The following is a 27,738-nucleotide window of genomic DNA, read 5'->3' as shown; positions in this document are numbered from 1 at the left end:
AACTAGTTGCTTTGCCTCATGCTTTAAAGAATACATTTTTTGATAATTAGAGTAAGGTTTCTATGATAGTTTAGTTAGTGTTATGTCACCCTATTAAGTACTACTTCCTATTAAAAATGCCTTATTAGTCATGGTGGACAAAACAGTGCTCAGATTCTGAGGGTTTGTACTGCATATGAAATCTGTTTAGGGACAAGACACGTTTCCAAAGCTTGGTTTGGCTTTTGAACTCTAAGTTAGGGGAGAAACTCAGGATATCTAAACTGCTTTTTAACCTTGTCTTCTGGGAAAGTGCAAATAATTCTAATTGGCATAACCAGAGATTATCCATGTAAAAGGAAGTAATAGATTGGGAATAGATAATGAGAAGGAAACTAAATTTAATCCTGGAGCTGATACTACAGAAATTAGTCTTTGTAATTACTGAACCATGGAAGCTATACAGAAAAGTAACTCTGGTGGGAAAAACTCATTCTTTGTGACCAAATTAGCCACCTCATTCTCCTTCTTTTGTGCCAACTGACATGTGGAGAATAACTGAAAATCTCCACCCCATGTACTGTGGGATTCACTTACATTAGCATAAGTGTAGATTCATTCTTAGCTGAGTGAATGTCAATGAGCCATAAGAGAATTTAAGGGTCTGGACCAGCTCCCACTGAAATAAGAGCCTAAGTTCCATGTACTTCAGTAGTGCAGAGTCAATCAGAGGAAAAAAAAAAGGGGGGGGAAAGAAAGAAATATGACTTAGTTTTACAATTATTCTTTGAGTTTTATCCTTCTTTGCCACTGATATAAAGTTAAATTTCTTGTATCAGCAATTTCTTTTAGCCAAGAAAGTTCAACACAGCTTAGTGGGACACTGTGTTTCTTCTCTTAGGTGAGCTTGTATAATGGTAAACCATTTGCTGTGTTGCATAAGTATGTGGAACCATCTTCCCTCAGCCTTGCAAATAGCATAGAAATGTAGCCATTAAAAGCTTTGGTACATCCTTTCAGTATGAGAAGTTTGCTGCCTAGTGGGAGGTTTTTTTCAGCATATATGAAATTCTGTTTTGTATTACAGGTACAGATATTTATTTTTATATTTTACAGCTACAGAAATTAGCTGTTTAATAATTATACTGAGAACTCATGGACGGGTCTGGAAGTTCCTAAATGTGATGATAAATATGCCCTATTTCTCATCTCTTTCTTTGTGCAAAAGATCTAAGATGGTTTTAGACAAAAGTTTAGCAAGAAGAGTGATGTTACACAATGTGAGTAGAAGTCTCAGAATGAGACATTGTTTTCCAGTTCTTTTTATTATATTCTTTGATCTCTTCTTTTAATGATAGGTACATTGGAATTTTGATGACCTGTAAAATGCTCAGGATGTCATTGTTAACTCATGTGCCATTGACCAATGAACTGTTTCTGCTTGATGGGGTCATTATTAACTAGAAGCTGGGTGTAAACTGCAAAACAATGGAACTATCTTTTCCAAGCCAACATTGTACAGATGTAATCCATATGGAAACTATCAGGTTATTCCTGGTTGTTACATTCATGTTAATTTTTTTCCCACAGAATGCATTTGTTTTGGTGGTGTCTAGAACAGTCCTCTGGTTTTCACTGCAGCATATTAATTTTAATATTAGATTAAAATGTAAAGTCTGTAAGCCAGATTGTTGCTGGAGATTAATGATGGTACAAATAAGAACAGTGTCTGTCCAATAAATTGGAATAGTTTTACTTGAGAGAAAAAACAGATTAACTGAAGGTAGACTACAGTTTTAAGTATATATGGAGTTCTGTTTTACAACTGAATTATGTTCAATTACATGATCACTGTAAGAAAACTGTGAGATATACTGTAGAGCTAAATGAGCAATGATGCTGAGGAAATGACAGATATCTTCAAGTATTTATGGAGGTAGAAGCTAGCATACATCAAATATAGTTATAGCTATCTCTTGTGTTCTGTTACAATCACTGTATTTTAGGTAGGAAAATAGGATTTGTCATACTCGTGGTCCTATTGACCAGGACTTTTGCTCTATCTTATGTGGGAAATCTTATGGATACTGAAAAGTGTTTTCTTTCCCTGTGTCAGTCAGGGTTTTCAATAAAGCATTGCAGCCCTTGGTGGGCAACTGGGAGCATGTGAGCCTGCCCAGCACCAGACATGGACTACTGGCACAAAAACACTGGGGAGTGACTGGACATTAGTGTTTCACTGCATCCCCAGATGAAATAGTTTGAATGTTTCCATCTGAAGCTCTTTTCTCTTATGTGGTTTTTTAAATTTTATATTTCCTGCCCATATTTTGAACCCCAATCGTGTGGCAGATGTTAAATGTATGAGGACGGGGGGGGGTGTTATATATTATCTTTTGGAGAAACTATTCCATATCGTTAAAAGGTTTTCTTTTTCTCCCTCAGGGAATTCCTGGAATCCCTGGAAATCAAGGAGCAAAAGGACAAAAGGTATTATTAACAGTTCAAAACACAGTTAAAACCTGTGCATATATATACCCATTCCAAAGTAAGCGTTCAGTCTGCTCAGAGGAGCATTTTCATAGTGGGGATTTAGGTCATCAAATCATGCTGCAAATGAATGGAGACATGCTCCAAATTCTTTGTGGCATGTTTGAAAATCCCCCATTAGGTTTTATTTCAGCTATTCCAGAAGGAATGACTAATTTAAAAGTAACAAAGTTAATTTCATAATACTTTGAGAAATAATCCTAACTAAATAGATATGTATAATTAAAGAATATTTTAAAAATTTGTTAACTATACATACATTAATCACAGAATTCTTATCTTTATGTAAAAAATACAGGGTGAAATTGGACCACCAGGTCAACCAGGAGCAAAGGGGTCACCAGGGGATACTGTAAGTTTGCAAAATAGTGTTATTATGAACAAATAATTCTGATGCTGTCATTCTCTACTTGTAATAAGCAAAAAAGCAATGGCAAATACAGTAGCAATCTAGCATTTTCAGGTTGGCAAATATGATCAGACTAAGTCTAATGTCTGAATCCCCCCCAAAATATTATAAACCCAGTTTTCTTTTAAAATTGATGATTTCCTGACCGTACATTTGATAAACAAATCCGGAAAACACATTAGTCTGAATTTACTTTCTGAATTAACTTTGAATTAACTTTGAAAGTACTCAAGTAAATTTATTTTGAAAGTTAAGATTAACTTAAATATTGTCATAGAGTGCAGTGGGTTTCTGAAGATTAATTTCAGGATGCTTTTGTGATAGTGCTCTTTTGACAAAGACTGTGAGAATAGCTGAGATCACTGAGTTCCCAAACTGCTTAAAAAGAGATTTTTATTTTGGAATGTAGGAAACTGGAAATAATTAGTTCTTTTTGTACAGTCCAGCTTACCATGTCTTTGTTACTGTCTGAGTCTGTGTTCTTTATAATCCTTTAGAAATCACAGTAGTAAAATAATTGTTCTGAAAGTTGGTGCAAGTATATATAGACTTTAAAAAAGGAAAGTTTAAAGGCAAAAGGGACAGTGGCTTAAAACTAGTTTGAGAATTTTCATTAATTAGTATGAATTTCATCATTCGTTGAACATATGCTGCCTTAAAAAATAATTATCTTTTCTATTGAGAAGTTCAACAACGTTTACATGGTTCCATTATTAATCATCTGCACTGTTAACATGTCTTTTTGCAGTTTTCATTTTATGCTTGAGATATTTGATCTTCTTTGCTGATATATTTTATCTTCTTTACTGACTAAAATGCGTCTGACTTTCCTGAGAGATACATGGCTTAGCAACATGAATGTTTACTGTGACTTTTTATTTAGTTAAAGAACCTACGTTTTACCCTATATTCAACCTCAAGCAGATCAATATAGACTATTACTGCTAGTAAATACTGTAGAGGATTAAGTGCAGAATTAAGACTGATGCTGTTATCTCTATAGACAGCGGGGCACTAAATGACTAAAAAGTTTTAACCTTCTAAGAAATTTGTTGTTTATTCTTAATGTATATAAGTCATATGGTAGTATAAGAGATTTTATGTAGTTGTATTCAGGCTACAGGTTTAGTTACACTTGTCAGGGAAAAAATTAGATAACACTTCTTGATCTGTAGCTGAATGGCATATACAAATGTTTTAATGTGTGGCAAGAAGATTGCTTGCTTTTTTCTTGCCTTGTTGCCTCATTTTGAGATTCACTGTATGGTGTGCATGTAAGGGGCTTGTCCATGCCCAGTCCAAATAGAAGAAACTTCAGTTTCTCAGGAAGCCAAGAAAGCAGTTCAGTGAAAATATTTAATTGGGAAATTTCAGCATTTCTGTAGTGTTATTACTGGGATAAATATGATTACATGGGAAACTGTAAGATCTGCTTAATTTTTTTAGCATTTGAAGATAAATAATCGCCAAGTCCAACTCTGTCTGTGATTTTGATTTTGATAACAATAGTGATCAGTTTTCCAATATCTGAAGTATCAGATTCTTATAAATGCTTTGACAGCGTTGCTTTGATAAATATGAGACTAACATACAAACAGTTACAAGTATTAATCTCAGAGCAATAATTCTTTTGATAATTAATTCTGCCTGAAATGAAAGGGTAAAAGGAAGTAGTAAATTAAATTATCTGAACAAAGCTGAGGGATTTGAATAGCAGCAAAAAAGGAAAGCTCTGGATAGAGCCTCAGAAAAATCATTAGAAATAAGCAGATGGCATTCATGAAATGGAAGAAAAGTGCAAATCTTAGATGGTGATGCCTGTGTTGTAGGTACAAAAGGCACTGAGCATTTTATTCCAAAATAGGGAAGCTATGGTTAGAAGTCTCAATATTCTTACTATCAGCAGCAAAAGACAAGGCTATGGCAAATGTAAGTTTTTAGCCCAGCAGCATATTTGAAGTGTGGAAATTGTGGGTGAAAGTTGTAACTGTTCTCTCTGCTGCCCTTACCATTACATTAAGCTTCTTGATATTTTGGCAACAGGTGAGAGAACATTGCTATAGGTTCTTGGATTTTGGCAATAGTTAACAGATTGTGTTATTCAGTTTCATAATTTGTCTGTTTCTCAATTTATCTACCCCATCTGTTTTCAAGGTCTTTCCTTATGAAAATGCTTCATCAGTAATGAACTTCCTCTTGACATCCATTCCACCTGTTCCAAAAGACAAAGGAGTTTCAGATGCCACTTTGTAGTGTGAAAGGTAGAAGAAAGGGAGAGGACTTATTCTGAACTTAAAGAAATCAATACTTATATCTGCAAGGTCAAATGCAGGATAGTCAGTGGCTCTCTAAAAGGGGCTTGATGTTCATTACTCAGTCATCAGGATGCCTACTGTCACACTGCTAAGGCCATCTTACTGTCAGGATCTACCTTTCATTGCGGGACAGGAATAATCTTTTCAGGGACCTTTCTGTTCTCAGTGATTTCAGTGGTGTTTACCCAGGTTGTTGTGGTAGCTTGGGCCTCATTTTGGTGGGTGACAGGAGCCTTGAAGAAAGAGAATGCCAAGGATCTCAGTGTAGACCTTTTGATCCTCTGTCTTTCTTGCTAAATCTCTAAAATCCTAGTTAAAGTTACCGTATTCTACAGTACATAAGGGCAGACCTGATATCAAAATTATTTGGAGCTTACCCTGCTGCATCATTACCCATTCTAAAGAGAATCCTTGTTTGGGTGGACGTTAGCAACACGTGTTTCTGATCATCTTGGTACGTGCAGTCTTGTGTAACTACGTGTTTCTGCATGCCAAACTAACCATCTGAGTATGATGGTACCTGCTAGCCTAAGGGTCATTTATATACTAGTGCTGGAATGTTCCTCAGGGTACGGCACTTCTCTGTCCAGATTGTTACTGGTGCGTGTTTCCCTCCTAAGGCAGAAAGGGTACCCAAAACCAGGAGTCTTTTTTCTCCAGAGAAAAAGAAAATACACATTGACGTATTGGAATTTGGAGCTTTAGGAGGAGTTTGTTTATGGGGAGCCCAAGTTAAGGGCTCACTGTAAGCAAATAGTGACTGAAAATATGATTGTTTCCATCCCTAAGCAAAGTAATGAAAGGGTTTTTCTTCTTTTCTGGGAAGATACTGCATTTATTTTCTCAGATATCTGAGTCACATATGGGTCTTGAACATGATGTCAGACATTGTCATTCACTTCAGAATATTGAATCAGGAGTGGATATTTTATTCCTGATGTTATTTTAATGAATGGTGTTTTCAACAATTTTGTCTCTTTTGCTTTCATCTGGAAATACAGTCTGCTTTCCTTTAGAGTTCTATACTTCTGGAGTTGAAGTCACAGAGAGAGATAATGCTTTATGGCTTTTCCGTGGCTGTTTAAGGATCATCAAAAGATAAGTCAGATGCAGTTTACCAGATTTTGCCTACATCTGGACAGCTAAAACAGTTTGAGTTTGTGGATTTCTGAACTTGGTGATAAGGTGTCCCATGCTCTTCTCACACCCAGAAGATCTGACAATAAAGGATTTAGAAAAGACTGTATACTCCAGTTACAACACATGTGGATGCTTGATGATTCTTTATTTCTAGAAAGAGCCTGTTCTTCTCCAGTTACTCCTGGTAATAAGAGCAATATACACCTACCTGACTAAGTGGAACATGTACTTGGTCTAAGGCTTATCTAAATCTGAATCCTCTCTATCCTTGCTATTTTTTATTATATCTTGGTGTTGAAGTTTTGATTATGTACATCAGTTCAGTTAAAGTCCTTTCAGTATCTGTAACTCCCACTGCCCTCTCCCTGAAAGCATGTCTGTATTTTTTTCTGCCCCAATTTTATTGGGATTTTGTCATTTTATATGGGATTATTTGGCGAGAGCATCTGATTTAATAGAATGTTATGTCCATTGTGGGAAGACTTGTTTTTCACTGGCCATTTGTTCTCTATTTTTCTGTGAAGGTTGCCTTTTCTCTCCAGTCAGAAGGTGAATAAGGTGCTTAAGGCTGAATAGTAGTCTAACTTTACTTTTCAGAGAGAATATATTTGCAGACCCTTCCCAAGTTTCTATTTGATCTTGCATCTGAATTACACTTAAATCAGGTGCTAGAATTCATTTGTAATTAATCAGGTTGTTTAGACCTTCAAAGGGAGGAATGCTCACACACCCTGTAAATCAAGGCTTGCTGTGTGTCTGTCCAGTAGCGTACATCTATCCCATCATGAGTAAACCTCACCATTTTTGAGGTGGTCTTTTGGTTTTGATTGTGCATTTTTCAGAATGATGATGAAATCATTGATTCCACAAAGGAGTCCTAAATCTTTACTTTAGCATGCTATGATTGTGCTGAGTACTGCTTAGTCGTGTGGGATCCAAATGTGATTATCACTTCAAGAAGCTGAGGAGGTTGTTAAACTGTAAATAGACTTCTCAAAAATATACAGTCCACAGATCTCATCTTCTTTCCTATTCCTTTTCTTAATTTTTCACTGTGTTTTATAGTTTTTCATCAAAGAAAATTCAGAAGAACTAAGGATGTGGTTTGTGTTTTCTCTTATATCTCTGTAGATAACCACAGACAAAGGAGAGAGCCCTGAACTTGCTCTCTGAATAATGCTAGTTTAAAAAAAAAACTTGTCTCTGGTTTCCAGATAACAGAGATTATATATAGGCATATGAATGTCTGTAAATGTACTGAAGAGCTCACTTCTTTTTCCATGCTCACAGTTCCTTACTAAAATATATGATCAATTAAAACCAATGCAGTCCTGGTTGGAGAGAAAGATTGAAACCTGGTTTGGGTTTTACAAATTCTGAGCTACTCTGTCACCCAATACATTCAGAATTTCCTGCACAATATACAGCTACTCTGCATCCACCCAGCACCTCTTCCTTTCCTGACTCTACCACAGGCATGACCACTACATTACAGCTGTCAGAAGCCCTTTTATATAAAGTGAGTACACTGGTTAATTTTCTTTTCATAAACTTAAAGGACTTTTTCAGCCACCTAAAGATCTTCTCTGGAAAGAATAAATTTCCTTGACAACCAGTTGTTGCAGTTGTTGAGATCAAATTCAGACAAAACATTGCCTGAACTGGAGTTCACATGTCCCTACTCTTAGTTAACACATGCACATTTGGTCTCTCACCTGTGCCACTAAGCATTTTTATTGCCTATTGCTGGAAATTTTTTTCTCCATTTCTGTCTGAGCAAAGTTGAACAAAATGCCGGAGGGAAGGCTGTCTCATCAGCTATAATAAAGCCTTGTGGGTTTTCAAAGTGTACGTATTTATTCAAGTAATTCACCTACCATGTTTTGCTCAAATTTTATTTAGATAAATAACATCTGGTTCTTGATACACTTGAAATTAATTTATTCATGTTTCCTGTCAACTCATATAATGTATCTTTTGTCACCTGATAAAATAAGTAGGAAATTGATGCATGGGATATTTGAATACATTATATGGCATTAGGGAATTTCAACCAGAAAAGATAGTGGGATTTTCCTTGTATTAGTCACACTGAATATGTTTGTTCCAGAAAAAACAGATGGAAAGCTTGTGGATGGTCTATTAATACCTTGGGAAAATTCCTCAGTAACAAGTTCTTCTTCAGTAATAACTATCCCTATTACATTGCCAACATCAGTAATTTATTAATTTGTCTGCCACATAAATAGTGTTCGTTCTGGAAAATGGGGGAGTAATGATACATTTTATGTCCTTGAATTATTCTTTATTTTTATTCAGGACCTGCTCTTCTCTTTTAATTTTACATGACAAAGTTTTCAGATTATGTTCTCAAGCTTTTCCTATGTTGCATCTGAAACTTTTCTTCTTGCAGTATACTGATTTCATGTAGTTGTCTTCCTGTAATTTTTTTAATGAAATACGTTAAATATGGCCTAGTAATGAAAGTGCAAGAAAGGAATCCAGGACAACTGGGTTTTATTTCTCCCTTTCCTGCAGATGTATGCCTGACCTTTAGTTACACTAAACATATTTTCTGATTTGCCTTCTCCAGTATATGTTTGCAGGTCAATGTGGATATGTACACACATCTGATTGAAAAAAAAAAAAAAAGCTATTCTGTATATTCTGTACACATAGTATTTCCACTTTGTATAAGATAAATGAATGAAGGACATTTGTGATGAACATTTACCACTTCTGTAATCCAAGGACTGGTGTGGGCATAAACTGGAAGTGGTCTAGTGTGGAGCTGGTATTGGGTAGGCTCTCAGTGTGTTACATAACTTGAAACACAGGGCTACACTGAGGTGGCAATGTGAAAGGAGACGGAAATCCCCCAGTCTCATTTCTCATCTCTTTCCAGTATCAGTCCCTAAACTTGTGCTTACTTTTCTCTACTGATTAACATGTTAGTAATGAGCACAGAACACAAATCTGAGAAGAAAATAATAATTTCACAAAGTTTTTTGGAAAAGGAAGGTAGCTTTCAAGGAGTGAAAAAAAAATACACAATGAAGAGAGCTGTATTTCATAAGTAAGGATGTCAGTACGTAACATGAAATTTGATTTAAAACAACCAAATTGAATTAAGCCTTACAGTGAAATGAAAATTAATAAAACCTTACTTTGCTGTGTAAATAAAAAGAAGAAAAGTGAAGAAGCAGGCCTAATGTGCATGTGAATTAAGACAGTCTTAATATAATCAAGGTTAGGTTCCAAAACCAAATGAATATTTTCTTATGCTTGCTGTAACAAAGCTGGTGCTCTATATAGACCATAAGCAAATGGTTAATGGGAATACACTGTCTCTTAGGTTATGGGTGGAAGCAGACCTCAGAAACTTCACTCCAGCTGGAGAGGAATTGGTAATTTCTATTCCAAAACTATGAAAGAAATTACATAGGGTATAGTACACCTTTATTTACAAAACAATAGATTACACTAGATTAACTGTATCATCTTTAATAAAATTACTGATTTTCTATGTAGGTAAGAACAAGCAGATCTAATCTTCAAAGTTCAGGAAAGTGTTTTAAATTATTTGATATATTATTAGTTATTTTAGAGAAATTGAAGTATAATAGAAGAATTTTCATGTGCAGTTGACTGAATGGGAAAAGTCTGATACTGAGGAAAATTGGCAGCAAAGTTGCTTAAGTTTTAGTCTTGTGATTAATACCATTTATTTGTATTCACAGACCTGTGTATGTGGCCTAAAGAGCAGGTTGCTGTGTTTATTAATGGAAAGTTTTGATGACCAGTACTTTCTTACAGCAGAGCAGGAAAGAAACCTGAGTTAATCCGTACTGCCTCAGTTAACAGTAAAGCACAGGTGAAACACCAGAAAATTGATGAAATACTGAAAACCCTGGCTACAAAGAATTACTTCTTGTTCCAAATATTCTGAATTTTCTCTTGTATTTGTAAAAACAAAGCCATCCTTTTTAGTTTTAGCAAAGAAAGTTAATTTTTTTTTTTTTTGGCAAAACTGAGTTACAATCAGTGTAACAAATTACTGTAGACATACTTTTATTTTTGATCACATGTAACTTTTGAAGCAGGTCTGAGATAATGTCATGGAACTGAATAGTTCCTTTTAGTAATAAATGAAAGGTAGTTGTTTTTATCTATATGAAAACAAAGATTAAATAACAATAATAACAGTAGGTTTTGAAAATAGTATCAGTTAGAATCATTGATAAAAATTAATCTCTGACAGGTTAGATTTCCAGGCCTTATTTAATTGTTTGACTTTCTATATTATTATTTTATGCTGTCTTAAGTATGCTCTTACAGCAGATCATATTTCAGAGTATATATGTAAGTCCAAATAGAACAATAATATATTGTTTTTATTGACGCATGCAGTTCTAGAGTCAAAGTGAAGTGAGATGAAGTGGTGAGAAAGACATATATTAATACCAGATGTGGAAAATACTATAAATGGGAATTCCTTCCTGGAAAGTACAATTTTAAAAAATATTTATTTTCTAATATATGCTTGAGAGTAGCTTTAAACAGAAATTAAGAAAGCCAGCTATTTGATGGTTTAACTCCCTTTAGCTCTTATGTACGGAACAAAGACAACTAAACATGCCTTTACGAACTCCTCTTTATGAGAGGAGTCCAAGGGACTGTTTTGGCAATGCTCTGGCTTTGTACATGTGCTGAAGTGTCATGATCTGAGATGGCAGAAGCTATTGGGTTCTTGAATGAACAGTTCAATCCTGAAGATACTGCAGAAGATGCAAAGGTGTGGTCCCAAAGTTAACTGCTCCCTAAATCTCCACAAAGTTTGCAAAAGGAGTCAAGGCATGGCAACCTTTGAGGGACACACAGTCAGAAAGAAGGAAGAGAATTACAAAATGCCACATGCACTTTTGCTGCTTCTGGGAACCCTAAATGGAAACTAGAAACTCTTGTGGCACTTTGAATTATAGCTAAGGACATGTTAAAGATATGTTAAAGATTACATCATACAGATGGGGTTTTGAGTTGCAGAATTTTTTCTCTCAGGAGTATTTCATAACACCTCTGTGCTTTTTTCCTGCATGTTTTTTTCCATTGCACAGTAGCCGTTCGTAAGGCCATAGAAGGTCTAAATAATCCACTGAGCTGTATCAGAGCTACAGCCTGTATAGTAGTATGTTGAAGGACATTATATTTCCTGTCCTGTTTATAGAAGTATAATACTAATAATACTAATACACTATACTGAAGCCATTATTCCTCTACAGAGTACAGAAATGTCTCTTCCTTTTTCACAAATAAATAGGGTTTGATGGGACCAGAAGGCTCATTTGGTCTACCTGGAGCTCCTGGGCCTAAGGTAAGTGTTTGTGTTAGTTTGCTTGTGACTTTGATAAATGACTGCTTTATAGATGACAAAATGCCAGGATTTTGCAGCTAATTTTTTGGTACGTTGAATATTGATGAGTAGCTGTATGATGTTCCCTATATTACCTTATATGATAGTTCAGTCTCAAGAGAGCTTAATATAGCTCAGTAAATGGTGCCTGTCATCCCATGAGGTTTGGAGCAGTTACAGAAATGGTCATGAGACTTTGTTGCAGCTTCGCAGTTCTGGAAAATGTTCTGCAATGCTGGGAGCCAGATAATTCTCAGTATATACATCAGAACTTTCTGCCCATGTTACATTTATTTATATTTTAATTGTGTTAAATAACATTACATGCTGCTTTTTCCACCCAAGGAGCCAAATTTATTTCAGATGTAACTTTATTGATTGCACTGCAGCTACAGCAAGAATTAATTTGACCCATGCTCTCAGAAACTAAAATAGATACTATAAATCCAGATCTGTTAGTGTAACCTTTTAATTTAATCCAGGATGAGTTTTGGCCAGTAAGCACTGAATTGTATGTCCTAGAGAATATTTAAGAATATAGAATCCCTTTCCCGAACTTCGTACTTACATTTAGCTCCATTTCTACCCATATGTCATTTTATATCCAGTAGTACATATGTACTTATTTAAAATTGTATACTGAAGGTAACATTTTTTAAAGTGGTCAGTGTTTGCTATGGTCAAGAAGATTGAATACCTATGAAATGACAAAAAGTTAATTAGCTTTATTTTCATTTGTAAAAATTGCTTTTGTATATTTATCGCTCATTCAGAATACAAGCTGATTCTTACAGAATCATTCTTAATTAGCTCGTGCTTACAGAAGAGCATCATGAAATAATCAATAATTCTTAGATTTTAATTAAAATCCTTGTAGTGAATATATGCCTAATTTCATAGGCTACAGTAAAAACCAAAACATAAATAAATATTTTGGCTCAGACAGGTCTGAGGATTCTCAGAGTTTTATTAAATAAGATGGTGGAAATGTGAAGTCAGTACACATAGACATGGTATGACTGGGCAAGGAAAATGCAGCAGGTGGGGAAAGGACAGGTGAGCAGAGTCTGGCAGATCACATTTTGTCATCAGTAGCTCATCTTTCCTGAGAGGAAGTTGAAACTTCAGGTTTCTTGTAAGGGAACAGAACTCTAGCCTTCCAGTCACTACCTGTGTCTGTTTTTAAGAGCCAATTTCCCAGCAGTGTCTGTTTATGTTTGCTAGTCATACCACATGGGATGAAACATACTGATGTATCAGCCACACTCTTACATTGTTGTATAGGGTGATAAAGGCGAACCTGGAATACAGGGAAAACCAGGATCATCAGGAGCCAAGGTAAATATGAATCTGGAAGTATTCTAGTTAAACAAGGGATTGATTTACTTTTCCATGATTTACTGATTTTCCATGATTTTCCATGATTAGTTACAAGGCAATTTGTTTCAAAATAAAACAGTAGTTAACTTAAAATTGCATCAGAATCCATTTGATGGCTTATCCTTACTAATTTTATACTAGATTTTAGGCAATGTAAGTCAGCTGTTCTTGAAGTTCAAACCTGCAAACACTGCCATTACTTCAGATAGTTTTATTTGTATAATTATGAAAAATCAACATCAACTGTATTAAAAGGCAATTAAAAAATAGAGATGCTGGAAGACTGTGATTAAGAGTCCTTTTGTGGCTTCTCTGTATTCAACATCCCCTCAGAAATTTTCCAGACATTTCAACCGTCCTCAGTTACAAAATTTCAAAATACCGTAGCCGAAGCTTATCATGTGACCTTGAGAAAACATGCAATATATGTTTTTACACAAAGCACATCACTGACACAGAGCTATTGTATTACTTAGGGAGAACTAGGAGTACCAGGTGCTCCAGGTGAACCAGGCTACCCGGGCATTCCTGGTACCCAGGGTATAAAGGTAAGTATTTTTTCCAGTTTTATCTTAATTGCATCTTTTATTGTAAGTGCTTTTCTTATAAGTGATCATTATTAAAGGAAATCCTTTTTCTAAATGCATCATTATTATTAGAGAATAGTTGCTATAATTTGGAAGTTCCATTCTTTAGAAAAACAGTCATTTTTCATAGGGAGGCGTGAATGGCCAAAATGCAGAAACTGTCAACCTAAAATGCTATGACATAGGTATTAATGAAATGTGGTATTACCAGCAATGTAGAGGACTACCTTGTGAAGGATGAAGCCCTTCATATAAGGGCATTACAGAAATAGGGTTGAATCAGGTACTTCACTATGGAAAGAAAGATTTAAGGGTAAAGAAGCAGTAAGTTAAAAGGGTGGTGTTATATTTAACGTTTTATGAAAATCCAGTGCAGAGGTATTCCACTAGACTTCAGCTTCTGCTCCCGAAGGGCACAGGTTTCCTGTATGTCCAGTGTCATATATGACAGCCATGTATGGATGTCTTAGGTATGCTAGACTATTTCGTATGTCAGTAGACACACATGGGAGTGCCTTGGGTTGCCTAGAGCATCTTAATGCCTACGTTTAGACAGCTAAATCAAGTCCCAGGTCAGTGAAGGCTAGAGAATGATCCAAATTTAGATGAGGTTTTCTCAGCTAAATGAGATAATGGAACCTGAGTTCCATTTTCCAAGACAAGATGTAGAAAAATTAGTCTTCTGACCAGTTTCAAAACAGTGATTTCCAGAGCACATAAGGACAAAGATTTCCTGGCTTAAGTCTTTCAAAATGTACTGAAGTCCAGTGGAAGAGTGACTTAAGTCAGTGTCTTAGCAATAGTTCAGTTAGTTTCATTATCACCATATATTCAGTTTCAGTATCTAAGGTCATGTAAGATACATGTACCAAGACAATAATACTGATTTTAAGAAGGGAGATTTTTGTTAAATTTATGGAACCTCTCCAAATTTTAAACTGAAGATGCCTTTGCAAAAGCCATTATTCATTTCATATAAAGATGCAAGTCAGAATATATATCGCTGGTTAACTGGAGTTATAAGTCATAAGTATGACAAACTCTTGAATTATTCAGGAAAAAAGGTGCAATTTGGGCATCTGACAGTGAAGCCTATCAGCTATAGCTTATTTTAAAACTTGAAACCAAACCAAATATTTTACATTCAAGTACAATACAACCAAATACAGCTGGCATAAATACCCTCTTATGTTCTGGGATTTTCAATCAGGAAAATATTTGCCATGGCCAAAATCTCCTCTTTACTACTGTTTAGTGTTTAACTAAACATTCTCTTTCTCAAAAAACAACCAAACACACACATGTTTGGCTCTTTCAAGAAGACTGGCAAAATGGATCCAAAAATCTCCAACCTAATTCTTTTCTTTATTAAATGCAGTTTTGTACCTCCCCCACAGATCTGTCTTGTTTTATGAGTTGCTATGTTCTCAGCCCAACATTTTGATTCATGACCATTTAAACAGAATCATACTGATTTAAGAGGTCAGAGTTAGGGCAGGAGCCATCTCCCATAACTTTAAGTTTCCTTTTCAGTCAATGAAGAGAGATATGCATGTTCTGGTAGTACATATTTTATACCTCTCTTGTTAATTGGCATGAATGGTTTTCAAGAGATGCCTGTTTCTCTCCAGTGTCAATTAGGTGATGTTCAGACAACTTGATAAACCTTGATACCTGCCTTTTAAGTACCATTTGCACTGTCTGATTGCCAATCACCCCACTAATGTTTATCTACTATAAACATTTCGATGAAGCTCAAAAGGAGTGGGTGGAAGTGGAACTTAGTCCTTACACAGTTTTGAGTAAATTTAAAAATAATTTTTTTTCTGATTAAAATATTTTTTTCTTTGGTGTGTCGTGTATAACTTCTGCATTCAGTGGGTTTATAGTAAGTGTTACAGAAATTATTTATACTCTGTTCTCTGTGGATAAAGGCAAGCATACTTACTGGTTAGCATTCAGATGAAATTTAACCCGTCAGAAATACTGCCCCCCTCCCTGCCTGCATCCTCTCCATTCCCATACACTGAGTGGATAAAGTCCTGCTGGATTTGCCACCTCATTGTGTTGTATTTTTAAATTTTAACTTGGTATATGAGTATCCATTTTTCTTTTTGATAGTTCTTTCTATGACAAATTCCCCTCTTAGTGTAACTTTCTGTACTTTTCTCAGTGTTTGTGTACATGGGGATAAAGTGATTTGGTTTTATTCAGTATAAATAAAAGCTATTAGATGCTTCTCTTGTATTTACTGTGTTAAAATACAGACTACATGTCTTTGAGATGAATCATGGTACAGTGGAGACTTTTCTTCTAATATTTTACAGGGGGACAAAGGAAACCAAGGTGAAAGTGGTATCCAGGTATATCAACTTTATTTCTACTGAAATCATCTGGCAACACTATCAATACAAGTCTTAGGTGTTAATTCAGGAGCTTTTCTTAAGATTAAGCTCCACAGAAGGTTTGCTTGAAGAACAGCAGCAGTGAACCCTAAATCTTCAAGGAAAACTTCCCAGTATGCCCAGTAGGAATTCCCAGCTGCGTTTCTGAGGCTGAGCAGGCTATTGTCATTTGGTGCAGAGCTGTGTGGTCCTAGCAATGGTGCGGGCTCAGGGATGCGGGTTGTGCTGCTGCTGCAGGGGGCTGGGACATGACCCAGCAGTGTCCCAGGACGGGTTCTGTCCCTGCCTGCCCCGGGCACGGTAGGATCACATAATCGCTCATAGTCAAAGTATTGCCACCTGGCCTCTGCCTGCCTACTGTATTATAGCAAGTGGGATTTTCCTTCTTGTTATCTAAAAGTTATGGAAATACCTACAAGAAAAAGAAGAGCATCATGTCATTACTCAGATCCTAACTTGGCTCCTCTCTATTCAGAGTAGAAACTATATCCTTCTGCACAGTTTCTGCTCTAACCTCTTGAAGAGTAACTTTTCAGATTGATTGGGCCTGGTTTAGGATGAGATTTTAGGGTTTACTTCTCTGTGTTATTTTTGATAGTTTAATTGTCTCTCAGATAAATATATATTTTAAGAAAATGTGCTTTTCTGAAGGGACTGAAAGGAGAAAAAGGAAGACAAGGAAATCCAGGCTTACAGGTACTGTTAAAATAGCGATCCTAGTTCAAGAGACCTATGATTCATATTTGTTTCTTAAGATTACTTCAATCAACATGGATAGTTCTTTGCATCAGGTGAAATATATTTATGTATAACATGATTACATAGTTATATAAATTGCCTCTTAAACAACCTTAGTGTTTTAAAGTAACAAATACAACACATATAGAGAAGATGGAGCCACACTTTTCTTGGCTGTGCACAGTGGAAAATGGACACAAGTTGGAATGCCAGAAATACCAACTTGATACATGGGAAAAGCATTTTGCTTTGAGGGTGGTCAAACACTGGAGCAGGCTGCTCACAGAGAGTGTGGCAAAGCCTGTCTGGACAGGGCGTTGAGCAGCCTGCTCTAGCTGTATCTGTTCTGAAAAGGAAGTTGAACCCATGGAGGTCCCTTCCAACCTACATGTTTCTGTGGTTCTGGGATATTAAATCTTGAGAAACAGACTGGAAGTACATTTTTCTGGATTATTTTATTAAATCCTTAATTATGGAAAATTTTCATGACACTGTTACAAATAATATAAAATGCAGGTAACAGCACAAAGTGGCTTTTGTGTAAAGGTTGTAAGAATTATGCTTCAGATACTAAGATTTTGCACGTACTATGCTACACTTTCGTGTAGTTCATTACTTCCTAGGAGTACTGGGAGTCATTATTGACATCTTCTGTGCTCATAAATTACAGATGTTTCCTGTTTCAGCTGCAAATCAGTGAGATCCAGTTGTTTCTCTTTAACTCGGGGCCAATGTATTTTGATTGTGTCATAGTTGGCTATCTTGTTATACCACAGAAAATAACTGTTAGTATTTATAAATAATTGTTAACTTCATAATCTATGTCGTGTCTAAACAGAGAAGTATTTGTTAGAGGTACATATCTGAAACTAGACTTGGAAGGAAGTCACAGTTGCTTTTTTCAGAATTACGACATCAATACAGCTGTCTGTCTAGCCAGAAGGAGCTGATTCCAGTGGAGCATGGACAGGAGATCTAGATTGTATGTTAGACATTTTTTCACTCTCAGCAATATGTAGGTTGACAGGAGTCAGTAGTAAAGTTGAGCAGATAGTTTTGGAAAGAAATAGTTTAAACTAAAAGGCCAATCATTGATTTTAACCAAATGTAATGTCCTACTCTAACATTTTGCAAATTAAACTTTCTGGTTTTTTCCTTTGCAAATAATGGACAAATTTTTCATGTATTTATTATTTTGATCATAAGATAAAGCAAAGTGATAGTGAAAGAAAACAATTTTTTTTTCACATAGAATGATGCAACTGAATTGCTGTTGTTTGCCTTTTTTTTTTTTTTTTAGGAGAAGGCTGAAAAAATAATAAAGGCTTGATCTAAAGTTGTTTCCCATGCTTATCTAGTTTGGTCAGCAACCAAAAAATGAGTCATTCAAATACTTCTGGTAGACAGTGTTAGGTCCTTCCAAGGTTTGTGGAGCCTCCAGGACTTCTCAAAGTTACAATACAGATTCCCTTGTTCATAGGAGTATATGAGAAAAGTGAAAAAGCCTGCATTGAACTGCCACATTGTCACGGAATTTAATGATCAATAACACCCTTGAACTACTTGGCAGAAATGACACCAAAACCTTTTGCCAGCATGCAAAGTCTGGCTTGCTTACAAACTAAGTTTATATTTCAAAGACTCTGAACTTGATTTCTGTCTAGTAAGACGGTGTTAAACAGGTAGAATCAGGAGTTTCCTTTTACTAGAACACAAAGTTTTTTTTCTTTCCAAGTAATTTGGCTCATCTTGCTTTTTTAATTCTTTTTTTTTCATATTAATTCCTAAAGGGAGTAGAAGGATTGAGTGGAGAACAAGGAGAGGTAAGTATTTTGTAATTACAAATATAGTATTACAAAATTATTCCATTTGTTTCTGCAAGTTGTGTGATCTGTAAAATGCATGTTTACAGTCTTACTTCCATACTCACATCTCTATAAGTAACAGAAGAGAAATGAGTTGAGAAATATCAGAGACAGAAAGAAGTATTAGTTAAAAAGAGACATAGTGGAATACATATTTAATGAAATGAAAGATTAAAAAAAATAATTGAAGCCAAGTATATACATTAAGAGAATTAAACAAACAAACAAACAAAACTGTGTAGGAGCTAGTTGAAGAAAGCAAATCATTAAAGAAAAAAAAGTATTCATAAACGAATACAGAATACTTGATCAAAATGATCCATATTATTCAGCAGCAGCAAATAACAGCAGGGCAGGATACAAAAATAAGGGGCACCATACACAAAGTTCCTTCACCTTGTATACCTTCACTCTTTTTGGCAGTCAACAAATCAGGGGCATTTAAGCTAGAGATCAAGACCATGCCATTTAATATAAATCTTGAATTTGCCTAATTCCTATTAAACTGTGCTGATATACTGTATTTTCAGCTTCTATAAAAGTCTGTGGTAAAGACTTCCACAGCTAAACTATTTGTCTTGTCTGTTTTAACCTTCACTAGTGAGATTTCTTTTTTTCAAAGCTAATGAAAAGGAATATGGCGAAGCCTTTACAAAGGGTTTTTTTTTAGAGAATTCTGTCTTTGAGACTGAATCAGAAAATGCAGGGCAGAATTCTTTCTCTCTACTAGTAAGTTTATACAGAACTAATTCAGCTCAGCCTGAAACTTGAGGGGCATAAGGGGAAGCCTGCTCAGACTTCTCTTGGTCTGTCAGAAACTGCATTTGTTGCTCTCCAGAATATTTTTAGAAGTCCCAGCTCTTTTGTCCTTGTGTTTGGCTAATGTAGAGATATATTTATGGCCAGACCTTTTAATCTTTGTATTGCATGTTGTTTAAAAATTGATATTTAAAAGACCAACTTTGTTAGTTATGTTTTATTTATTCCAATATTTGGTGAAATCAGGGGACACACTGTCCCATTGATATAATTCTCCTTCACCTTTAGTTAGAGATATCTTTGTTCAACCCTTTTTCCTTAAAGCATTGTGGCATATCAGTAACTGGACATATTAACTGGAAGCTCAATTCTGATAATTAAATAATTTTATGCATTTAAACATATAAATTGCCTTATATGCTGATGTGGTTCCATAAAATACTTTAAATTACAGTTTGGCTTATAGGTGTTTTGCTAAATCACTGCTAAAATTGGTAAAAGATTCCTTGTATACTATTGAACTAGCCTCTTTAAATATTGTAAATCATGGTAACAATACATTTCTTCTGAAAAATCCTTTAAAAAATATTCTTACTATACACTAAGATACAATGATGTAGTTGTTATTACTTATCAGACCTATAAAATTAGTTTATTTTCTATTTTTATAAAATATGTTGCTTTTTGTTAGACTCCGACTCCTCTATAAAAAGTTTCTGCAGTCTGGAATTCTTAGTGCTTATTGAGCTCTTTTCCTTTTTTTTTTTTTTTTTTTTTTTTTTTTTATTTTCTTTGCCAATAGCAAGGGTCAACAAACAAGGCCACACATGGGATGTGGCTGAGCATTACAAGACCAAGATATACTGCAGAAAATGTTCCCTCAGCAGTTTCATTTGCTTTTTGGCAAGTTCTGCAGGCAGTTGTGCTGATGCTTCCAATGTTTTGTCCTGGTGGTTTTGTACTGGCTTCTTGCCTGTAATGTTTGCCTATAATAGATGCCATTTTCCCAATATTTCACTGGTTCTTAATGCTTTCTAGCTCCTTTGAAATAAATCAACTTGCAAATCAGATGTCTTTTATGTAAACATAGTCCATAGCTATAAAAGTAATCAAAATTAAGTAACTTCTAGCTACAAGAACAGCATAATTTTCAGATTCCTGCACATATAGCTTCTAGTATAGCCACAGGCAGCAACATATGCTCCATATGTTTATCTCTGAGCTTGCTGACTCTGTTAAATTAAAAAAACATTTGTAATTATGTAATAGAAATGAACAAGTACAAATCTATATGGTGTAGCTAAGAGTATCAATTCTCTATGACTACAGCATTCAAGTTGACAGTATCAAGAAAATAAAATACAATTACAACCTTAGAAAAAGTCAGTTCTGATTTAGTGTATAATTTTTGTAGTGGGAATAAGGTATGGACTGCTGTTCAGTTCATGTATGGCATCTTACTGGTAGACCATCTTTCCAGCAGGACTCTTAGGCACTTGGCTGACATCTCTCACATTTTGTCTCATTTCTCTGTTTTTTTAAGACGAAAGACTATCTGCCTTATTTAGTGACTAGCTCTCTGCATAAAACTATTAATCCAGTACTGAATTTGAAGCTTGCTACCCTGTAATAATTCATGTGGAGAACTCTGGGCATTGTTACTAATTTAGACCAAGCCAGAAAGCTTTGAAGTTTTCTGATGTAAAAAAATTTGATAAGTACTATATAGAATGATACAAAACAATATAAATACCATAATTTAAAATTCAGTGTAAGTCTATGAGGACTGTATGCCTGAATGCTGCTTAAACTTGCCTTATGTGCTCCAATAAGTTTTGTCATATATAGTAATCCTACTGCCTTGTTTCCATAATTCCATCTAAAATGGTTGGAAAGGGCAAAAGAAAATTTTGAAGCAACTGATAACAGTATGCAAAAGCTGTGCAAAAATGGAAGGAAAAAACTCATCAGGGAGCAAACATAGTATACTAACTTTAATCTTGAGCACGTACCAAATTATGTTGCACTGATGTTTTGTTGGCTCCATCATAGGGAAAGAGTTCCATGTGAACTGTTACAGTAGGTAATTCCATACATAGAAGAACCATTGCTTTGATGAAGACATATCCACATATTTTCCAGTATTATTTTAACCTTTTCCAATGAAGCAAATGGACTACAGTTGTTATCAATCATATGGAGAATAAGTGAAGTCAGAAAAAAAAAAACAAAAAACCCTTACTGAAATTTAACAATTTTTTTCCTTTGTCTTATGCACTACAGACGTAGGATAAAACTCTTGATTTTTATAGTAAGCTTGCCAAGAACTTCAGTGATGCCAGAATTTCACTTCTAATTTTTCCAGCGTTCTAAAGATTTTAATGTACTGTAACAAATTATCTAGTTCTAATGAAAAAGTGAATAAAGCCTTCCTTCCGTATGTTAATAAGGAAGACTATTTTATTTTATATTAATTAGTAAGTAAAATGGGTCCTTAAAGTTTTAAAAAAAAAAAGGTAATTTGTTTCTAGTCATATTTGATAAATAATTGTATCTGAAACAGATACTAAAGAATCTGAAAACTTCAGTATATTTTAGTAAAATAGATCTCAAGTTAACTTTCAGTGACAACTTTTATTCATTTTATGAAGAACATCAATGAAGATTTTCTCAGAACATGTTTGCTTGGTGCTACCTAGCTTCCAAATGGTCTGTGAAGATACAGTTGGCTTTTTGTGGGTTTTCATTCCAGAAAGGTGAGAAAGGAGATCCAGGCATTCGAGGCATCAGTGGACAAAAAGGAGAATCTGGTATCCAGGGTTTGGTTGGACCTCCTGGTCTCAGAGGTCAGCCGGGAGATAGAGGACCCCCAGGACCACCTGGATCAGATGGAAAACCTGTATGTATAGGACCTCAAACTTGTCATTTTGGGTGCCTTAAAAACTGCGAACAAATGGACGTTCTCTGTTTTTTTAACCGTACTCTGTTCAATTTAGGCACGAGAATTTTCAGAAGAATTTATTCGAGAGGTGTGTTCAGATGTACTGAGAAGTAAGTTTGAAAGCCTGTTTACTGTCTTTTCCTTGTTTAAAGTGCTAAGAAGTTTCCTGATAAATAGGCTTTTTTGAAAGCAAGATCAATATTGCTGATTTATCACTTGTTTTCCTACAGGTATGTAAATATACTTTCCATACTTTACCATCTTGTTTCCTAAAGATATCATATTCTCTAAAGAGAGGAAACTGGTTTTGCATTAGTGGCTAGGGGGCGATACTTTTATATTTTATTGTTACAACACTCTAAGCAATTCTTTGTTTGAATTCTCCCAGCCCAGTTGCCTGCCATCCTCCAGAGTGGAAGGCTACAAAACTGTAACCACTGTCAATCCCAAAGCGCTTCTCCAGGACTTCCAGGACCACCAGGTCCAAGAGGCCCTGAAGGCCCAAGAGGGTTTCCTGGTTTACCGGGAAATGATGGCATTCCAGGGCTGACGGGCATCCCGGGTCGCCCTGGAGCTCGTGGGACAAGAGGTATGGTGTGCATGTGTCACAGTGCTAATGGCCTTTATGACTTCGTTTTCTGCTTCCAGTTTTGAATGGAGTTAGCACTGGGTGGAGTAAGGGAGTAGCTGGGTTGGTATCACAAAGTGTAACTGAGGACACTGTGCAATGTGAATGTTTCACCGCTTATGAATAACACATGTCAGAAGAAGAGAAAGTACAAGAACACAACAAGATAGCTAGTGTTCAGTTCTACTATAGTCAAACTTTGTTCTGACCTTTTTAGAGAGTTGTTAGTCTCAAGTCAATGTTTTTAACTGCATTTGGATTTTTTTTTTTTAGATCAAATATGCTTAGACATGGAGTTTGATGTATTTCCATGTTTTCTGGTTTCTTCCAAACTTCTGTTTCTGCTATTTTAAAGAACAGTATTTATTCACTGGCTATTTACTATCTGCTACCTTATAGGCTGATTTGTGGCATGCGACAACCTTTATTCTCCCTCTGATTTCCCAGAGATTTCTCCTTTTTTTGTTTTTATTTCATAAGGATTTTTACTTCTTTATGCTTTTCTTAAACATTCTGGTTTCTTTTTAGGCAAGCTAGGGTTTAGGCTTTCAGGTAACTCATCTGTCCTAGCATTCCAGCTAATTTCTGTGATGTATTTGCAGACTTTAACTTAAAGTATGAATACATAGTCTGGAACTAGACCAAGAGACAGGGTGAAGTCCATAATTTGGTAACTGGTCCCAGCCAGTGCCTCTGTTTCCTATAGCATAAAAATAAAATAATCAGGAAAGCTGTATGAAATAGAGCTAACTAGTAATGTGCCAAGGGTAGCCAAGACAAATGGTTGGTAAATATTTACATTCTTTGTAACTTACTAACTGTCACCTAGCACATCAGATTAATTTTGGATGTAGTAATGATTTGTCTGTAGTGCTTTTATAATTTCATCTGCAACAGGAGAATGTCCAGTTTTCCTCTGGAGCTGACACTTAACAGTTCTGGCTCTTCCATAAAGAGTTGGAAAAATAGGTATATGTTTCTATGAAGAAACTGAAGTTATTGGGTTGTACTAGTGTAAGAGAGCACATATTTTGCCCCTCTCAGTATTTCTTTGGTGGAGATTTAATTCTGCCATATGTTGTGGAAGATCGTCTATGTATTCTGTATTCCACAGAGGCTGTGGTGAATTCCTTACACTTCCTTCATATAACTTCTTAAAAACTTTGCCAATGGAAAGGCAATGATGGCAAATTTCTAAATTGCCCATTATCCATTCCCTCAACTCATAGTGTCTGTCTGCTTAACAGGTGCTACATCAGCTCTTAATTCAGTAGAAATTATGATAATTTAAAAACCAGTCATACTGTGTGGGTTACAAGGAAATGCTTATTTTACATGCCATTATTTGATTTTGAACTATTGCATTTTTTATGCAATAAGTATTATCAAATGCTGACTTCCTAATTCATTGGATGAAAATATTCTTAGTATGCAAAGATATACATGTGTTTGCTATTTCACAGGACTGCCAGGAAAAAATGGCGCAAAAGGCAATCAAGGAATTGGGGTTCCTGGGATCCAAGGCCCCCCAGGACCTCCAGGTGAGGGATGGTTCAGCTGTGCAGATTCAGTACATGCTAATAACTTTTTTAAAAAAAGTAATTCAGAAAAAATTTTGATATAATTTGCAAAACTTCAATAGTTTTTACACATCTTAAGTACCATATATGTTTTATGGCTAATGTCTGTCTCTTGCATGCCTTTTAAATTGTCATATAATACATTATTTAATATAAGACAGGTCTTGCAGAGATTGGTTCCTGAGACTGCTGTTTCTTGATAGATGGCTTCTGAAGTCAGCCACTATCTGAAAACTGAGCCCTGATATAATCATGTGACATTGCTTAGTGAAGGAAAACGTTCTTCCTAACAGCAGTGTATTCATGCAAAATGCAAAGTTGAGCGTTTGGAAGAGATATTAGGTCCTGATCCAAAGCCAGAGAAATGAATAGAAATAGGACTCTGATTCATGCCGTGGTGGTTCCAGATTATATGATAAAGTATAACAGTGTTCTAAAGTGGATTTTTATATTTCCGTTTAAAAACTATTTTTATTTAAAGTGTTTTCCACCTGCTTTAAAAAAAAAAATCTTAATAAGGTATCATATTGTTTGTATAAACATACAAGCAGTTTGTGACAAGAAGTGTCTTTTTCTGAAAATGAAGTTTTCGTTATCTGTGTACTCACTAAAGAGCAGGGATTGATACTTGCTCTTGTTTTCATTTTAATAAAAATACTCTGTAATGTATTTGTTCATTGCATGTGTATCGTTAAGGTCCTGAAGGTCCGCCAGGTATGAGTAAGGAAGGACGTCCTGGAGAGCGTGGGCAGCCCGGTAAAGATGGAGATCGTGGCACTCCAGGAATGCCAGGACCAGTTGGACCCCCTGGAATTTGTGACCCATCACTATGTTTTAGTGTAATTGTGGGGAGAGATCCATTTAGAAAGGGACCAAATTATTAATTTGTGATACAATAATTTAGAGAAATAGGTATGGTGCTTGTCTTTTATGGTCTTTCAAGTCTCAGGAAGGCGACCAGCAATAATCCCATAAGCAGGAACAAAAGTACCTCTGGCATTATAAACCCAAAGGTTATACATTCCTTTAGAAAAGAAACTCCAACAATTTTTGTATAACTTGCATTGATTGAATCTCAAGTGTTTTTAAAGAGATCATAAGTTTTAACAGGAAAACAATTAACAATAATATTTGATATTTAGTATTTAAGTGTCCTAACATACTCCTGTTACCACTGAATTCCTTTGCAAAATTGCTGGAGATGCCAGTGGGAGCAGGATTAGGCCTTAAATGGTATTGGTCAGGTATAAATTACTGTGAAAGTTTTCACGTGCAGCCGACATATACAGTATTTGATTTTGAAAGAATGTGTCTGGCTTTGACTTCATATGTGTGTGAATCTCATTGGCTTGTGTACATTTCATATGTCATAGCTCCAAGTGTTCTGTGAGCAAAAGCATATATCAGATTTTTATAAATGAAAAGAAATATCTGGACTTATTATGGAAGTAATATCACCTAATTTGCCATGCAACTCTTTGCTAAAAATTAAGGTGAAATACAAGGGTAGAACTCCTGGCTCAAGAAAGGCCAAGGTTTTACTGAAGATGGTATGTCAGCAACAAAAAGTCAAAAGGTTCCATGTGGGTGATTCAACTTATATGAAAACAGCATTAAAAAATAAAAAAAGAGTGAAAAACTGGTATAGCTTGCTTGTAGCTATGATTTGACAAAAATAAAAATTAAAATGTTTGCACAACCCCAGTGTAACAGTTCTGCATAATTAAGTTATATACCCTTTGCTGTTTCTCCTCAAGGACTGCATTTGCCAAATTGAAGAAGCAGGTTTACAAGGAGAAAGGTCTAACTGCTGGCTGACTAGCTGCAATGTTTGTTATGCTGTTTCCTTTTGCATTTTAAGCAAGCTATGTGTAATTTTCATTGTATGCTTTGCTAATGAGGTGTACTGCTTGCTTTTACATAAAGAGCAAAGGCTCAGTTCCTGAGAATTTAAAATCCGTTTCTTAAATTAAGGCAGAGTCTTGTATTGAACTTAACCAATGCTTTATAAGTGGCTTCTTCTAATGTGGTTTTTTTCTGTTGTCCTACTATCAGAGTTTGGTAATATGCTTGACATTCAAGGTAAAATAAAATTTTGTAAAGAACTGGTGGTGATTTGATAAGCGATTGCAAGAGTCGCCTATGTCGCAGAAAAGAGCGATGCCTGTAATATATGGAGGGATAGTTCCACCTTGCAGCTGTGCTCTTTTTCCCCAGTATCCTTTCATTTCCTCTGGAGAAAGCACCATGCCTGGGATCAGCACCTTTCTGTTGGGCTCCTGCTGCCTGCGGGGCAGGGAGTGCCAGTGCGGCCAGCTGCACTGTGCCCAGGGGCTGCTGCCTGCCCAGAGCTGCGGCCTGCAGAAGGGGGCTTGCAGTGGGTAGCTTAGTGGTTAGCAGAGTGCAGTTATTAGCATCTCATAAAACCTAGTCTGAAAACCTCCGAATGATTCTTGAAAGATACTGGTACGGACCTGAGAAATAAAGCTCTGTGTGAAGTTTTCTCCCCAAACGTGTTCCTCGGTACATGCTGTAGGGCTTTGCTCATGTGAACAAGCATTGATTGAATTTGTGGAAGAAAGAATCTAGAAACTTCTTATTTTGTTGCATTCAGTCTCACACTGTTTATTTTTTGAGACCTGTAAGTGAAACATGTTGCTAGGTTGGGAAGGAATAAGGATCCCAGCATGTTTGTAGAAGCTTTCCGAGCTGTCCACACTGCATGCTAATTTAAATCCACATTTAAGACACCTTTTCAAATAAGATGTATGGTGGTGTGACTGATGAGCCTGGGAGGAAGCAAACCAAAAAAAAAAGAGCAAGTCAGAAAGCCCTCTGACTGCAGCAAATACAAACAGAAAACCAGAATTCCTTACTTGTAGAAAATCACAGTACGTGTTTTCATTATAATTTAAAATAACATACATACTTCTTCCACATCAGAAACATGGTGGAAAAGTTGGAAATTTTTTAATCTTTCACTTTTTTTTTGCATTCATTTAGGCCAAACATTTCATCCTATATCCAAACATTTCAATTTTATCAAGAGGAA

The 27,738-nt window shown here is 35.7% G+C and overlaps 1 protein-coding gene across 1 annotated transcript in view; it reads left to right on the top strand.

Moving 5' to 3' along the window:
• COL21A1 (collagen type XXI alpha 1 chain) overlaps positions 1-26,790 on the top strand; it is a 113,490-nt gene extending 86,700 nt beyond the window's left edge. The window contains exons 17-29 of the mRNA XM_074864719.1: positions 2,425-2,469; positions 2,828-2,881; positions 11,711-11,764; positions 13,088-13,141; positions 13,660-13,731; positions 16,098-16,133; positions 16,827-16,871; positions 18,704-18,736; positions 22,290-22,436; positions 22,534-22,588; positions 22,867-23,067; positions 24,570-24,647; positions 25,383-26,790. Coding sequence (XP_074720820.1) covers positions 2,425-2,469; positions 2,828-2,881; positions 11,711-11,764; positions 13,088-13,141; positions 13,660-13,731; positions 16,098-16,133; positions 16,827-16,871; positions 18,704-18,736; positions 22,290-22,436; positions 22,534-22,588; positions 22,867-23,067; positions 24,570-24,647; positions 25,383-25,570 — 1,062 coding nt within the window. The 3' untranslated portion in view covers positions 25,571-26,790. The remainder of the gene's footprint in view (positions 1-2,424; positions 2,470-2,827; positions 2,882-11,710; positions 11,765-13,087; positions 13,142-13,659; positions 13,732-16,097; positions 16,134-16,826; positions 16,872-18,703; positions 18,737-22,289; positions 22,437-22,533; positions 22,589-22,866; positions 23,068-24,569; positions 24,648-25,382) is intronic.
• The last annotated feature ends 948 nt before the right edge of the window (positions 26,791-27,738 follow it).

The sequence above is a fragment of the Strix uralensis genome, chromosome 3 (assembly GCF_047716275.1).
Source record: "Strix uralensis isolate ZFMK-TIS-50842 chromosome 3, bStrUra1, whole genome shotgun sequence".
Classification (NCBI taxonomy): Eukaryota; Metazoa; Chordata; class Aves; order Strigiformes; family Strigidae; genus Strix; species Strix uralensis.
The sequence above is the reverse complement of the archived record's forward strand: the minus strand, read 5'-3'. Positions and strand labels throughout refer to the sequence as shown.